The sequence below is a fragment of the Lethenteron reissneri genome, chromosome 69 (genome assembly GCF_015708825.2).
Source record: "Lethenteron reissneri isolate LAM-NWPU_2019-01 chromosome 69, ASM1570882v1, whole genome shotgun sequence".
Taxonomy (NCBI): Eukaryota; Metazoa; Chordata; class Hyperoartia; order Petromyzontiformes; family Petromyzontidae; genus Lethenteron; species Lethenteron reissneri.
In genome coordinates, this window is record NC_083847.1 from 2,019,352 (window position 1) to 2,036,333 (window position 16,982).

General features: G+C 40.9%; 1 protein-coding gene across 1 annotated transcript; it reads right to left on the minus strand.

Moving 5' to 3' along the window:
• Positions 1-315: 315 nt before the first annotated feature.
• On the minus strand, positions 316-15,843 carry LOC133360810 (uncharacterized). Its single transcript, XM_061579681.1, has 4 exons — positions 15,806-15,843; positions 14,574-14,634; positions 12,190-12,278; positions 316-9,326 (listed from the first exon to the last, which is right to left on the minus strand). The coding sequence occupies exons 3-4, from the start codon at positions 12,259-12,261 to the stop codon at positions 1,275-1,277; spliced, it is 8,124 nt and encodes a 2,707-aa protein (XP_061435665.1). The 5' UTR covers positions 12,262-12,278; positions 14,574-14,634; positions 15,806-15,843; the 3' UTR covers positions 316-1,274.
• Between the last annotated feature and the right edge of the window lie 1,139 nt (positions 15,844-16,982).

Genomic DNA, 16,982 nt, shown 5'->3' on the forward strand with positions numbered 1-16,982 from the left:
CCACTTTGCAGGCCCATCACTTGACACTTGCCCAGATACTTTAACCCCATCTGTGATTATTTCAATATAAATAAATTTCATTCGTGTTTGAAATGCTTTAGTGAATTGATGGGTTACATCGCTGAATTAAATGTGGCTGTTGTTCTTTGCTGCGACCAACCTTGAAGATGCTTAAATTGGATTCGTGGATACGTGGATAGGTGGACAGTATAGAATCCTCACGTGAAGTAATATCAGCAGCTGATATCCCAATCACAATAACATCATAAAACATTCCATGAATGACAACCCTTACCAGAGAGTGCATTGGCTTTATTAAATCAAACATTTGTAAAATCGGAATTAAAACTCAAAATAGCATATAGATGTTCAACAATTCACTGGTGATACAACGGAACTTCTACCCACCACCTTTATCAACGTAAAAAATCCCAAAATACAACAAGCCATAATCCATAGGAATACATGTGAAATCGATACATTACATAAAAGCAAATTATAAATATAACATAATAATGTGATTAAAATATGCACCAATCAAGATATCAAGACTAGATGCAGCTTTATTATACATTTAAGACAATTGATCATGTGTCGGGTTATTATAAAAGGGTTAAAATGATTTTACCACTGGAATAATGAGAAAAACAATGGTCTGTGGATTTTCTCTCCCCTCAACAAGTTATTCAAATAATGCTATCGGAATTATGTCATGAGACTGCATTTGGAACGCTTGCAGTCAGCAGTGCACCAACCCATGTGAGATTGACCAGCAGAAAGAGATCACAGAATTACATCCGATATCGCTTCAAGTGACCCATTTTTTGTATCCACAAAGACGAGGGCACTTTCCAACACACCTTGCTAGAGGAATGTTTGTAACGCTCCTGCTGTGTAATCGGAGCGATTGAAATGACCAATTGTGGGGCAATCCAATGCTGATTAAATTCATTCAATTTTGATGCAATAGATTGTCACGATGAGAATTATACCCTTAACATTTCCTCCATTGTAACACAAACATTTTAAATAATTACATCCCCGAAAAAAATCTCACAAGCTAAAAGCGTTGGTTTAAAAAAAATTACACTGTTCACTATAGCATGACAGTACTTCAGCCTAATTATGGCAATGTAAAATATTTAGTAACTATCATAATTATCAATACAATAGTGGATAGTTATGCTTTGAATTATACTTCATCTTTTCATAACTCACTCAAACATATAATATTCACTTAAGATACATCTACTAGCTCGATGCACCATCGAGTCTTATTTTTCAATCAACACGCGGATTTTCGCCAGGATAGAATTAAGATGCAGATTTCCACACTTATTCGTTTGTAGCTGATCTTTTGTTGCTGGACGCAGTTCCATAGTTTGGGCGATCTGCTGATGCAATTCTTGAAAAAACCATCGCATTAGGGTATCAAAAGTGGCATTACAGTGAGAGTCGAATTTCCAATTGCTGCATTCTGGAAGAGCTTTTGCCTCGGACCATTTCATTTGTTTGTCACCCCAATAGACTCGACGACCATCGCTCCATGAATGGCAACTCTCTGCCAATAACTCTTTAGTTATTTTATTATGTGTACCGTGAAGGCCCAATGGCTGGTGAGAGGAATGATGTTTTCTGGTTTCATCACTATCCTCATCGTGTCCACGGGATCCCCAGCACAGAGCTCCACACCAGGGGCAATTATTTGTGCATCCAATCCTTTTCATCACCTTCATATTTGTTGATGGATTTTTTAAATACAATTTTTTCGGACCATTATACATTTTTGAGTTTTTAAACCCGTTTAAGATGCAATCTCTAAATACAGATAGGCCCATTGTTGAGATGTCATGGTTATTCAAGCTGCTTTTGTATTCAATATTATCAACATTCGCCAAATAATCGTGAGTAAATTGGAGGATTGATGGAATATTTGAGCAATTGTTGATTTTTTCAACCACATGCTCATACTGTGATGTAAATGTATTTTTAAAAATGTATTTCTCCTTAGCACACACGTGACCATCGACGGTCTTACTAAACCACTTATCAATTGACGTCTTTGGACGTCTGAAGTACTCAACTGCCTCTGCTGTTTGTCCTTTCTGGACCTGAGAAGCCAGGCACTCAAAGTACTTTAGCCGAACACTTTCACTGTTGGTTGTCCAAGGCAGATCAAGCACTGCGTCGACCCTCAAGTCATTCACACTCTTTGTGGCTTTCTGGTTGATTGCCTTAAGAAGATATTCTGCAATGAGGATTGCTTCAGAAGCTGCACAAAACCCAAATTTAAGGCGGGTGTCTATCATTGTCTTAAGTTCCTGTTCTCTCTTATTTAGTATTTCAGTTGGCTTGTGCTTTTTTTCCCATTTAATTTGACAGTCTTTCATTTCTTGGCAAAATATCTGCAGAGTAAATATATGGGCATCCTGCTTTCTTTTTGGTTCAAGTTTATTATCAAATTTGGATAAAATATCATCTATTTTTTTGTTTATTTCCCTAATCATTCCATTTTCATAATGTTCAACATTCCGACTATCTAGCATTGACGTTGCAATATTTTCAAGACTATTACTAAGACTTATTATATTGTTAGACGATTTCTTGAAGCATTTTCGAAGAAAATAATCAAACCAGCCTTCATTTCGATTTAATACATTTTCCGAATTAGATGTATTTGCCATTGCTTTGCAAACATAGGGTGAGTTTTCATACACGAGAATAATTTCGCTTTGGATTTTTCTATCATCAGGAATATCAATATTTTTTTCATTCGCGATCTTGTAAAGAGTTTTCCAAATCGTGTCCACAATATGTTTTCGTTCTGCATCAGTAAACTTCCTACCTGGCCGCTTCTCTAATTCCAACTTTAGTTGCCGACTGATTTCATCCAAAAACTCCACCGAGTAGCCTTTACCAACAATAGCAGCATCAAGCATTTGTGTAAGAGTCTTCATTGTGGACTTGCGGACTTGCTGAGTATACCTGTTTATTGTTTGCATTACATCATGCTCACACTGATGTTTTTTGGCGTAATCAATAAGACGTCCACGCTGTTCTATTACACCAATACATTGCTTACAATCCTGACAAGCGATTGGAATTAGTTTCAATTCTTCCTGACACGTTTTCAAAACACTTTCGCGAATTTGGTGCTGGGATTCGTTGGTCAATTTTTGCATCGCCTGGTTCAGAATAGTTTTAAGTCTCTGTCGATGCATGTAAAATGTGGAATCAATTGTATCTTTCAAGGCTGCTATTTGCTTCCCACGTTCAATAAATTCGTCCATCTCCTGTATATTTTTGAATCGGACAGCAAAATTTTCATTCAAAACGCAACTCCAGTAGTTCTGCACGAGTGAGTACCAATCCGAGAACAGCATCTTGTTATCTGATTGCTGGCATGCATCTAGAATAGTTTTGTACAAATCCACCACGTCAGCGTGGTACTGCTCTGATGGGGGGGCTCCAGCACTCGCGCCGTTTTTAAACGGACGGAATTGTTTGAGAAGCTCTTCATTCTGGATTCGGGCTGCTAATTTTTTCAAACAATTCACATCTAATATCCCCACATCAACATCCTTTTCTCGTGTAAGCTTTATTGCATTCTCAAGCGCCTCACAGAATTGGTCTTGTCCTGACGATGTCTTCGTTAGATTTCTCTCTGACAGATGCTGAACCATGAGAATGTCTGGTGCCATTTTAACCTGTTCTAGTCGTGCCATTGCCACAATGGCAATCTGCAGGATCTCAGTCAAACTATTCATGTACTCTCCAAGAACGTTGATGATTGTCAAGTTGCTCACACTCATTGCAAATGTTGCCAGTGTTCGGTCTTTCTTTTCTGCTTCAACATCATTAACTTTCTCTGGCGCTCCTAGTCCCTCTGTGTCAATGAGCAGAATGGCATCCGTCTGGAGTCTTTCACCAAGAGCCTTCTCCAGAAAGAGGAGCCGCATGAAGAGACCGCGGGTGCAGCGACCAACAGAGACCGCAAACTTGCAAGCAAAGAGAGCATTGAGGAGTGTGGATTTCCCAGAAGACTGCAGGCCAAGTATAGAAATCACGAAAATCCGCAAGTTTGGGTAATCTTCAGAAATGTGTTGACATATTTTTAAGAACCAGGCACCAGGCATTTCACCTGTGTCACCATTAAGCAGCTCTATTGCATGCCCGTTGATCATCAGTTCCGCATATGATCTGGGAAGTTTATTGACATTATTATCCACGTAATTTTTTTTGTCTCCTTGTGTTAAATCGTAGATGTGACCTAATTCTCGAAAGAAATGCTCTTGACCCAAGCTAATTTTATCCAACTGTTCAATGTCTGAACAGATCTTCCATTTTATCTGCATTACATTCACCTGGTTTTGACCTGTCAAGGTGCTTTGCCGCCTTAACTCATTTCTGTTTTTCGATATTTTATCCCTAAGATTCGCGCTTTCGCTGTTTGAAAGCACAGAAATTTGTCTCTCAACATGCGTGAATGCTCTTAGCCTGTCAGCAAGTGGTAAACTTAACACTTGACAAAGAAGTTGAATCACTTCTTGTAGTACTTCATTGCCTTCCCATAAAGCAGTTGTTCTCTTATTTTGCTTCTCCTGGCTCTGAAATTTCATGGAACTCCTGATTGTTTGGCAATGCTTTTCTGAAATAAATTGTATAAGTTTCTGCGATTCCTTGCACTCAACACCCTTAGTTGGATGCAATGACATACCAAGCTGAGAATAGTTCAGCTCCATATGATCTTCCATCTTAACTAATTGTGATGTTAAGGCTTTGCTGAATATCTGTCGCACCTTCCCTAACATGTCATCATTTGTCAGCAATGCTGTTTCAATTATACAATCTGCTTCATTGTACTCATTTGGATCCACCATTAGGTAAAGCATATTATCTTCAGAATCGGTGAGACTGGCTAATGTGTCACATTTTGATGACATGTTTTCTTCATCTGGCATGACAAACACAATGTACGTTGAAGTGATTTTTTTCAAGAACTGGATAATCTCGGGGTACTCAGAGGCATCTCCATGAAGGTTCGCCAGCAGCACGATCTCATTTTCTTCACGCGCGTAAAACTGCTTCAGGACAGACTCCCAGAGCCCAGCCCCACACGTTTCCTGTGTGAGCCACGTGAACTCCACCGTCCCAGCCAGGGTCAGAGGCGGCCCTCGGTGGGCTCCAGGTTCCCCACATGATGAGAACAAATGCTCCACACTCATGAGCTGGTTGAGGATCGTGCTCTTTCCAAGTGAATTGGTACCGAGCCTAACGGCCAGAATCAGTCTGAAAGCGCTGATGAACAGGTTGTTCTCAACGATGACACCCGACTGAGCCTCCCACTTGATGATGTTGCCAGAGAGCAGTGGCAGCATCACCTTGTACTTTTCTTTCATCTCCAGGTCGGGCATCACCAGTGGGAGCGCCATCGGAAACTTCATCATGACCTGCAGTAGATCCTGAGCGACGGTGCAATCGGCACAGCTGAGCAGAGCAACAACGCAGTCAAGTCGAGAGAACGGGACTATCTTCTGCTCTTGTGTTTGCCTGCTATTTGTGGGAGCTGATTTTTTGCCAAAAGTGGGACGTTTAAAAGCATGTCCACTCTGAGTTGTCTTAGCATCTACTTTAACTAAGCTAGAGATGGCGTTCGCTTGAAGAACATTTCCACCCCACATTTTAAGATTTTGCAGAAGAAATGGGAGAACCATAGGCATGATACGTAACATTTTGTCAATGTAGACATTTGGTTTCTGCGTGATATCACATACTTCAATGTAACCCTTAGCCGTTGTCCAAGACAGAGAGTCACCAAATATTGAGTGAAAATCTGTATGAACACTTACAAACGTTTTGACAATTGTTGTACTTGGTAAATTAGAGTCACCATTGTTGAAAAATATATTGATACCCTCTGAGCTAGTTAAACATCTGACTGAGTTTTGCTCTTCCATAAATGTGCTAATATTTTCTATTGCTTTCCTGACTGTCTGTAGACACCAAACGTCGTCAAAAAGCTTATCCTTTGTGTTCCAGTAAATCAAAGAACTTGCTTCAAGTAGGGATCTCTCCAAATTCATATTTTTGGTAATGGATTTTCTCATTACTTCTCCAAAATTGGGAGGCATTTCATTGGTTTTCAGAATTTTCTTGAATATGTTTAGGGCACTTTCCAGACTGTCAATATTTTCTGGCATGACAAACTCCGAAAATTCCCTATTAAAATGTGACAGCTCTTGAATTTCCTCTGGCATGTATTTCGTATCGGTAATGTTAAATTTGTGCTTCAGTGAGCTAATCATTTGCAGAATATTATGATCATGAATCACATTTTTTATCAGGTACTTGAATGATGAATTGGTCCACAGATCTTCCCAATGGATTCTTTCAAAACTGTCACTTGACAGTAATTGCAACAAACCAATTGTTATTTTAGGGTCATTGAGATTTGCCAGCTCATCAAGAGTAGAATGTATTGCAAACAGTCGATGGTCATACTGCAGTTTCGCCAGGTTTTCAATGACACTGTAAATTTGATAATTTTTTATGCATTCAATTATACTAGATTCGACAAAATGGCTTTTTTTCAAGTCAACTCGGTCCACATATGTTTTAATAGTATCATGCACACTAAGAAAACAAGAGTCGTTTTGATAAACTTGTCTTAATATGTGAATCAGTGACGTTACATGAAGTATGCCTTGTTCCTGTTTATAGGCAGATAATTGGTCATTCAGATATATTTTAATTCCTTTACACTTTTGTTCAAATTCACTCTCCTGCCAACTCAAAACTAAAAGTTTTAGTTTATCTGGGCACTGTGGGTCATTATAAACTGACTGTATATCACTGTTAACCTTGCTCATACTCGCATCAGTGTGTTGACATGGTGATGACTCAATTTGATCAATGGTCAATTTAGCAATCTCAACCTTAGCCAGAAATGTATTACGTGGTCTCAACCAGACTTGAAGTGCAGTACAGATCAATTCACAGTCTTGCTTCGTCAGAACCTCATTTTCAAATGTTTGGGCCACATTTTTCCAACCATGTTTCTCTAGAATACTGCCTATTTCTGGATTCTCTCGAATTGCAAATGAAGCAACTGTCGCAATTACATACGTGTCATCGAAATGAAGACAACTGCGTGCAATGCTCAGTGCATCAGTAAGTGATTGATCTGCATTTTCGTTGAAAGATGACATCTTGAGTTGAGCATAATCTTCCCGGGAATGCTTGATTTGATGCACACGTTCAATTGTTCTCAGAGCGTAATTAGCTCTCTTAACATACATAGAACACTGCAGGGAATCTGGTGAGAGGACACATAAATCTGGCTCTTTGTTTTCAGAAGATTCAGCAATCTTGAAAAGATCAAAAAGAATCAAAATGTCGAGATGATCCAAGCATATTGCTTTGATTATTCCACCACGGAAAACGAACAGCAATGGGGCTTCATGCTGGTTGGGGTCTGGGATTCCCAGACTACCAACCACCCACCTTACATTGGCATTGACAGGATTGATTAAGTTAATACGGAGCTGATGTATGGCTTCACGTGCAGTGTCCAATGCATCTATTGGAACAAAGAAGATCCAGTGGTTGTTACCAGACAAAATACACTCCAAAGATTCCATGTAGGAAGATGTAATGTGTACATCTTCTACTTTCAAGATCTTTACCAAGCGATGTAATTCGTGAAGTGCATTTGACTGAAGTGGTAATTCAATTTCATAGAGTGAAGCCATAATTGTGTAGAAACGAGATTCCATTGAAGAGTCCCTCTTCACTGCAGCACTGAGAATCCCGAGAATCCATGCAATATCAGTGGAATCATGATTGGTTAACTTTTCTTTAACCTTTATGGAAAGACAGAAGCTGTCAGAGATGCTGGGCAGTGCAATCCCCACCTCTATATTGAGCTCTTTCAGTGTTTGGCTGAGGTTAAAGAGGCGATTGAAGGCCCCACTGGTGGAGTCACCCTTTGTGTACAACAATATTTTAATGTTTGATTCAGTGCTGATCCACTCACGCAGTGATTCACGGTTGGTGAGGAGACAGATGTCTGCACCCATTCGAGTTTCATCTTCTGCATGGATTCCACCAAGTTCACGTTTTCCATCAACCACAAAGTCTTCCACTTTTGCATACAAGTCAACGACACTAAAGTCAGAAGTTCCATATTCTTGCAAAATAGCATGCAGGTCACTGGATGTAGCAATCGCTCTCTTGTATTCCTTTAGAACCTTGCAGGCACGAATAAAAATGAATTCCATTTTCTTGTTTAACATATTTTCATATTTTGAAATGTTTTGAGAGAGTTCAGAATTAGGATCTGAGAGAATTAGACTGAGACGATTGTCTTTCTCGAGCACTCGCCTCTTAATGCACCCAGGACCACGCGAATCCTGAAGAGAAATGAGCATTGTACGAAAGTCTTCTCGCAGAGTCTCATCGATCTGCATGTAGAGCCGCTCAACCTTCACATCTAGGAACTGAGCAATCGGTACAAGCACCCAACGGACAGGGACTCCCATGATGCTTGGGTCAATGAACTTGAAGTGTCGCTCTTCTGCGACTAATGTGTCCACCTTCTCCAACAAGTCAAACATTTCTTTTATAGTTGATGGCTGCTGTTGCCTCATTGGTGGCTTGGAGTGAATGGCAATTTGTGTCTCATAGTTTTGTGCTTTATCAGAGTCCAGCAACTCCAACTTGGCTTTCACAGAGGCACTTATTTTTCCAAAGACAAGTTTCCCAATTACACTGCCTTTGATGTCATCTCTCTTGTTGGTTTCAGTGTTCCTTACTCTTATGTGTGCATTTACCTCTGCTCCCAAAATCAAGCCATGTACTACGTGTGTGGCTTTGATGTTTCCATTCATTAGCAAGTCTGTAATAGTTTGATTTATCACAGTTTTGGCCTGTGGAAGTAAGAATACCGAACCATTTTCCAAATTATACTGGCATACGAGTTTCTCTTCATTCCCACTGCTTGTGACATTTCCATTATACTCGCCACAACCTTCCACCTTAATAAGCCCAGACAAGAACTCCATACTCATGGCACCACTGAGTTTAACCAATTTCACATGGTCCTCAGTGTTCTTTAAACGAGTCAGATTGTAATTAGATGTCTTTAATGGGTGAAATATTACGTGTTCCTTCTGAAGCTGTTTCCCAAACAGATTGTGATGGGTGGATTTAGAGCGGTGACAATCCCAAAGCTCACCAAGACCGCAAACCCCATTTTCTGTAATGGGCAGAACAATTGTCACATCTTCCATGTAGACGTTGTTTTCATTGGGATTAATTTCTTTTCCCTAAAAGATTCAGAGATAACACGTGTGAGAGGAAATATTGACACCAAATGACATCGTGAATTCACTTGTAGGCTGCATTAACTCTAAATGAGTTAACCTACATTCGGTTAGAAGGCAATCCCTTAAAAAACTTGCCTACGAGCATTTATCTAAAACAACTGATTACTATTTTAATTAACTCTGCATTGTATCAGATTGTTGAAAATAATACAAGACACATAGACAACAGATATTCTGTTGTCTATGTGTCTTGGCAATAAATACATAGGTTTCTGTCTCTCCAATGAATCTTCATCCATAACTCCAATGTCTTCCACGCCTTTTTAAAAGAGATATAGGACCACGTAAAAAAACGTAAACAGAAGATCACAACAAATGATATAGCATGATGATGTTTTCAGAACAGAGAGTAATATATAGATATAGTAAAGATATATGAGATATGCATCAGAGATAGAAGTAAATCAGGAAATGTCTTTACAGATGAAGAACTATGGAGTGGCTGGCTGAGGTGCCATCTGTTGAGGAAGTACTGAAGGTGATCCGGAGTCTGAGTTCAGGAAAGGCACCGGGCAGAGATGATTTCCCAAGCGAAATGCTGTGGGAAGGTGGCGTTTGTGCAAAGACTGCCCTATATGACATCATAACAACAGTCTGGACCACTGGACGGGTTCCGCAGGATTGGAAGGATGCCCTGGTGGTCCACCTCTTTAAGAAGGGGGACCACACAAACTGTAACAGCTACAGGGGCATCTCACTCCTCAGTGTGACGGGAAAGGTCCTGGCAAGGATTATTCCACATCGCCTTGCTAGGAACGCTGAGGAGAAGCTTGTGGAGCCCCAATGCAGTTTCAGGAAAGGGCAGTCCTGCACAGATGCCATATTTTCTGTCCGTCTGCTACAGAGGTGTAGGGAATACCAACAAGACCTAAATCTCTGCTTTATTGACCTGGTCAAGGCCTATGCTACCTTCAGTAGGCCTGGGCTCTGGGTTGTTCTTCGTGCTTTCGGAGTCCCTGACCCTCTGCTCACGATCATTAAGGACCTTCATGATGGTGAGTGGGCCCGAGTTAAACTACTTGGCCGGGAGTCAGAGCCATTCCCTGTACACCTTGGGGTGCAACAGGGATGTCCTCTGGCTCCCATATTATTTAACATATATTTTGACCACGTAGTTCATGAAGCCTTCAATAGCTGTACTGGGGGAATTTCCATTTGGTACAGATATAATGGGAGGCTCATTGATGCCCGGGTGCGATCAAGGGATGGCTCCCTATTGGTCAACCACGTTATGTATGTCGATAATTTGGTAATAGCTGCTCATTCAGAGGAGACGTTGGAGACGCTGCTGCTGAGACTGGAGCATGCCACTAAGAGGTGGGGCCTTACCATCAGTTCTACCAAAACTAAGCACCTGCCTGGGTATTTTGTACCATCGGACACCCCACCCCCACAACTCCCAATCGGTGATGGGGCAGTTGTGGAGAGTGTGGAGAGTTTCCCATACCTGGGCAGTGTGCTTATGACCGGCTCCAGTTTAACAGCAGAGGTCTCACTCCGAATCAGTCGAGCGGCAATATCTTTTCATCGGTTGCGTAACGCTGTGTGGAAGCTATCTGGTCTGTAGCTCCGCACGAAGCTTCAGGTCTTCTCGGCCACAATCATTCCCTCCCTTCTCTACGCTTGCGAAACGTGGACCCCCCTAATGGAGCATCTTCGCTGGTTAAAAACATTTAGGCTGGCCTGCCTACGATCCTTCCTGGGTTTAACCAGGCTAGATTGTGTGAGGAGCTCACAAATCCTTGAAAGATCTGGACAAAGTCCCATCGGTGAGCTCCTCCGGCAGGCAAGGCTGCGTTGGCTGGGTCATGTAGCCCGCATACCCAGCCACCGCATGCCTAAACAGCTTTTGTTCGGCCGGATCGAGGGGGCTAAACGGGCGCGGCACGGGCTAGAGAAGAGATGGAGTGATGTGGTACAGATGGACGTGGAGCTGAGTGGACTTGCCAATGACTGGTACCAGTGGTGTCAAGATCGGCCTCTGTGGGGGAGGCTCGTGAAGGACGCTACTGGGCAGTTGGAGGCAGTCGCCCTCCAACAACAACGGAGGGTGGAGGAGCGACGCTTACAACAACGAGCGGAGCGCCAGGTGGCTAAAGCACAGAAAGTTGGCACAGTAGGGGGCACAGGTGGTGCATCAGCCAGTCATCTCGGTCATCTCAGTCAGTCGACCCGTGGCACCTGGGTCTGCCCCGTGACCACCTGCCAGCGGGCTTTCGACACTTCACGTGGCCTCAAGGTGCACATGGCCTGGCACAAGCGTCGTGGTAACGTTACCGTCACTTAGTGGCGAATGGCGGTTGTTGTCTGGGTTGTGTCTCTCTGCTTGTGTGTCTGTCTGTGTGTCTCCGTTTCTGTGTTTTGTCTCTCTCTCAAATTTAGTTCTATCTGATGACGGTTGATTGTGTTGCAATCGAAACGTCATACTCTATTATTTAATTTATTTTCTTTCTACGTGACTTTACCGAAAAAACCAAAAAGTTATTCCTGCAGTCACAAAAGCTTCAAATCAAGTGTTGTATACATGAGGTTGTGGGTTTGATCCCGACCCTGATGATGCCTGTATATTTGGAGTTTGCATGTTCTTCCCGGTGTTTAACTCCACATTTAGAATAAATTTTCATTTACTATAAAACTCCACATGATAAGCCACTTCGTTGAGCTATCATTTGGGACCAGGTCACGTCTTAAAAATAGCTATATAGCTCAGTGGGTGTTACCTGGTAAATAAAAATAGAATAGTTAGTATCACTTTATTTTTGACAGAGTAGTGATCATGCATAACTAGGTCCGTTACGAATACCTGGATCGGACGAGAATAACCACTTGGAAGATTTCCCTGAGGTTGCTTGTGTTTGTCCGTAAGCTCCATCATGGGAGCTAACTTGTGACCTGTCAAACAAATTGCAATGAAAGATATAAATCACGACCTACTACTACAATTTGGCATTTTGAGTCCAGTCACACCAACTATGTTCTTGATTTAATTGCTGCCACCGTGCAAACACCACATTTTCTTGCTCACTCAAAATCACATTTATTATTATTCTTATGGGTATTTGTTGAATTGGCAAATCAAGGGTTGCGTTTTCATCTAAGATAGGATTTTTACGTGTTAAAATTAATCACGTGGGGCTAGTAACTTGCTTCTCACGTGGGGATAGTACATACGATGTACAGTACATGAGTTGTAGCTGCTAAAATAATCTTTATACATAAGTGATAACACGCGTAAACATGCCTGTCAAAAAAATTAAATGTTACTGAACTTCAAATTTAACTGATAAAGGAAGGGCACTGCCTTGGTTTAATGCTTAGCACTGTGGATGATAACATCTCCCAGCGTGAAAGATTAAAGAATTATGCAAGAATCATAAATCGACCACCCCACCCCTCCGCTAAACCTCTATCCAACACGTAGTATTTTTTGCATTTGGTAAACTAGTTTTCACAGGTTTTTTTAATCGGTTAGTAACCACAATTCAAAAACACCTCGCGCTTTGCACGGAGATAGTTGGTGCATTTCAAGCACGTAAAAATCCTATTTTAGATCAAATCAAAACCCGTGATGCGACAATTCAACAAATAATTGTTGGATTCGATTGCATAAGTAAAATATAAAAATTGCAATCCCTCTAGTGTAGGCTCTTCAGCCAGCAGTGGCGCTAGCAAGGAATTGCAGGATTGCACCTTATCCTATTAAATGAGAAACAAGGGCAATTGTACCATGTGGGGACTTAGGCTGCCATTCAGTTTGTACATTCACGCACGCCAGTCAATGAATTCATGACTCCAATTCCACTTGAAACAGTTCCTAACCTTCTGAACCAGTACAATCATACCCCGATTTACGCCCTCCTGGTGTACACACTTTCGTTATAACGTGCAAATTTTTTTTATACCAATCCCGTTTCATGTACTGCATACCTCGCCATAAAGTAACTCGAGATGTATTAATTGAATTATACAGGTAGGAACAACCTGTATAATAAACACTGCCCACCAGGGATTATTTGTCTGTCTGTCTGTCGTACAAAGCCACGCCCTCGATTTGTATTTCATAGAGCGCTTCGGGCGGGCTCAGCACCACAGGACGCGCCGCGTGACACGGATTACACGAATGCGCTGTCCAACCAAGTTCCTGCCTGCCCACTCTGAAGGAACGTGTTGCAGACCCACATTTATTACGTTGCAATGTGACAATCAGGCGCCAGATGGCGCCCCAGCGTTAGCGTCCCTGACTGTCTACAGTCTCTTTCATTTGGTACACCAACTCTTAATATGTTTTCTGCACGTACGTTTATTATGCGACTTTATTTATGCAAGTGTAATTTTTTTTATATTATTGTGGTAATACTGTTAATTGTAGTTAATGCAGACATGATTCCTTGTAAAAAGTTTCAGTTTGGTGTTTTAACATCTTAATACCTATTTTGTTGCCAGAAAAACTGGGAAAACCTATTCTCATATTTTAATATTGGCAAAGGAGGTCCCATTATATTGTTTTATATTGTTTAACAACCCTAATAGAAAAACATAGATAATTCTTTAGACTCCTCGTGAGTATTACTGTCCAAACCCCAGCAGATGTTAATACATATACAAATAGGATGGAAATGCCGCAACCATGGACATTATTGAGCCTCTACTTGTAGTCGAAGACTCCTGAAACTCAACTATGGCTCAATGTACAAGAGAAAGACGAAATGGGACCAAAATCTCTGTGTACTCCGACACAAATGCAAGTTGCAGACCACAAAGGTGAATATGATACGAATGAAAATTTGGAATTGGTGATAGAGTTTGATTGTGTGGTGATACCATAATAGCTGTACATGTACAGCCTTGACTATATTGTCTCATTAATCCTGTATTCAACCACGACACTAATCAAACGTTTCTCTTGCTTCTTAAACTGTTCTACTTTGGAATTCCCTCCCACCGCCTATTCTCTAAGATTGTCAGCTTTTCTCAAATCAAGAAATGTATTCACACCAATTTGTTTACTTTCAAGAGTGCGATTTATTGCTGACTACTTGGCATTGTGGCCATATTGGGCTGTGCTTCGTAAAAAAACATATCAGGATGAAGGTCTCGGCACATTTTGTGCTAAGTGAATATTGTGTTATCATACTGCACTATGCTGGTCAATAAATTGTTGCCAACGTTTAACAAGTGGACACTCACCACGTCTCAATCACAGCAGGGGCAGGGCATGACCAGGGCAGGCGGCTTGAACCCCAGCTCTCTGTACTCACAACACCACGGAGAGGGCATGGTTAAGTATCAACGTTAATTTTACTCCATGTTCAAGAATAAATTCGGCATTTACAATAGTACTACTAACTTGTTCGGTTATGGGAGTTATTTTTCCATCCTCTTAGGGTGAAGAGGGGCGCAGTACCGTGTCAGATATCGATCGTCATTGGGGTTATCAGTGGCCAGAAATAATGTCGTATTGCCGGGTTGATAGCAAAAAGAATAACACACTGCTCCATAACTCAACCCAACCATTTTAAGCAACGCCATTACTATACTATAAGTCCAAAACAAAACTAGTGAGTTGATTGTTAATTAATAACATAACATATCTTATATTCTAAGGGTGCGGAGGAACAGGAATATTTGTTCACAGTAACGAATCTAATTTTGTGTTTTCTTTATTGATCTCAGTGTCCTGAAAGTAAGTTTTTTGTGAGATTAGGCAGAATAATTTTATAAAAGAAGCGAGTGAGTATATTGAATGTACAACTAGCCCTTTGTGGAGAGATTATACGAAATTGTTTATTCTCAACTGCTGCAACGAAGTGATGAAACAAAGAATAGGCTTTATCCATAGATATGTTATAACAAAGTGATGCAGCTATGCAACACATAAAGTCACAACAATTTCCGCAACTCCGATTAGCACTGTTGGCAACGTATGGTGCAAAATAAGTTCAAAATACATCAGTGCAAAGGTTGTCTTAACGTATTATTTCTTTCCAGGACACCCGTTAAAATTTGGACAATTCTCAATTGCAGCAGTCACATTATATATGACTACATGTTCTAATTGATTTCTTTAAACCAATGATAAATGTGCACATAGGATTTGACAGAGAAATAATCCTGCTATGAGTTAGCAACATTATTGCGATAAAAAAAACCCACAGTCACTTGATGCATCGACCAATCTACCAACCCCATAGCCAGCTCTGAACGCCACTACAGCGACACAATTCATCCTCTTTCCCTCTGCAAGTATGCTGTTACATTTTCATGAAAAAATACGTGACTTTGGTGATTTTATGTATTACTGAATATCCCCTGAAAAACAATTAAATACATTTTACACGTGTTCACTTGCGTGTCTAAAACTCCGCACAATTGATATACGAAGTCAGCATTAAGCACAATTGAGAAAGAGCATGACTCACTGTCACAGAGGAGAAGCAGCCAACAGCCTTCCTCGTCGTCTCTCAGCCTCTTCAAGCCCCATCGCCCTCCCTTTTATCATCAACCCAGCAGACGACCACGCCCTGTTCATCTCTACCCATAGGCTCTCCAGCATTACACCACAAAACCGCATCCAACAATCATATATGAACCTTATGGCGGGATCCCGGGGTCCCATAAGCCCCCGGCTCTCGCATAAACATTATATTATAATGTAACAAAAACTTTGCTCTTTTTCACCAATGGGCTTGAAGAATGATTGCAAGTGTTGTCTTGTTAAACTATGCCTTTAAAACTGAAAACAACTTACCTGCAGTACCTATATTTAAATAAACTATCGAAAAAATGTTTTACACCCCTCTGTCAATAATCGTGTTTCTCAGTGTGGATTTGTGAACACACTTTGTAAACAGTACATAAAATAGCACGCGTTTTCCATGCGCTGTTCATATTGTAACAAGCGTTTATACCAATGTTACTCTACAGAGTAGTGGGAAGCCACTCCTCTTATCCGCATTGATACGAGTGGTATCTGGGGACTATGGCTTAACCGCAAAAAAAAACTATCTTCACAGATGCATACAAAAAGAGAAGTAATATCAAACAGGAGGAATTAACGGTGCAACACATCTCATCTGTTAAATATCTGTAGGTAAGAGAATTGTCATCGATTGATCCTGGCTGCAGACATTCGTAGGTAAAAAATAATAATGAAGATAAGAGAGCAGTTTCACTATATTATGCATACCGTTATTAAAAATAAAGGACTTAAGCCGTGAAAGCAGTTTGAGCAGCTTCGGATAAGACATTATCCTGCCATAAGGTTCATATCAGAACATATTATATTGGAGCAAGTGTGAGTTTCTTACTTTTGCAAGCCAATTTTTGGTGTGACATTTTTTTAAACTTTGATATTCAATTAAGTATCGATTTTATGTATTTTTAATTGTCAGTTAAAGTGTTGACTAAACGATTGGGAAACTAACATCCGGTTTACGACAATCAAATTTGAGACACACATTTACGATATGTAAGTGAGGCTACCATTTTAGCCACCCTGCACTCCGCTCTCTTGTTGTCGGAGAGTGACTGCCTCCAATGAACCAGTAGTGTCCTTCACGAACCTCCTCCATAGAGGCCGATCTTGACAGATCTGGT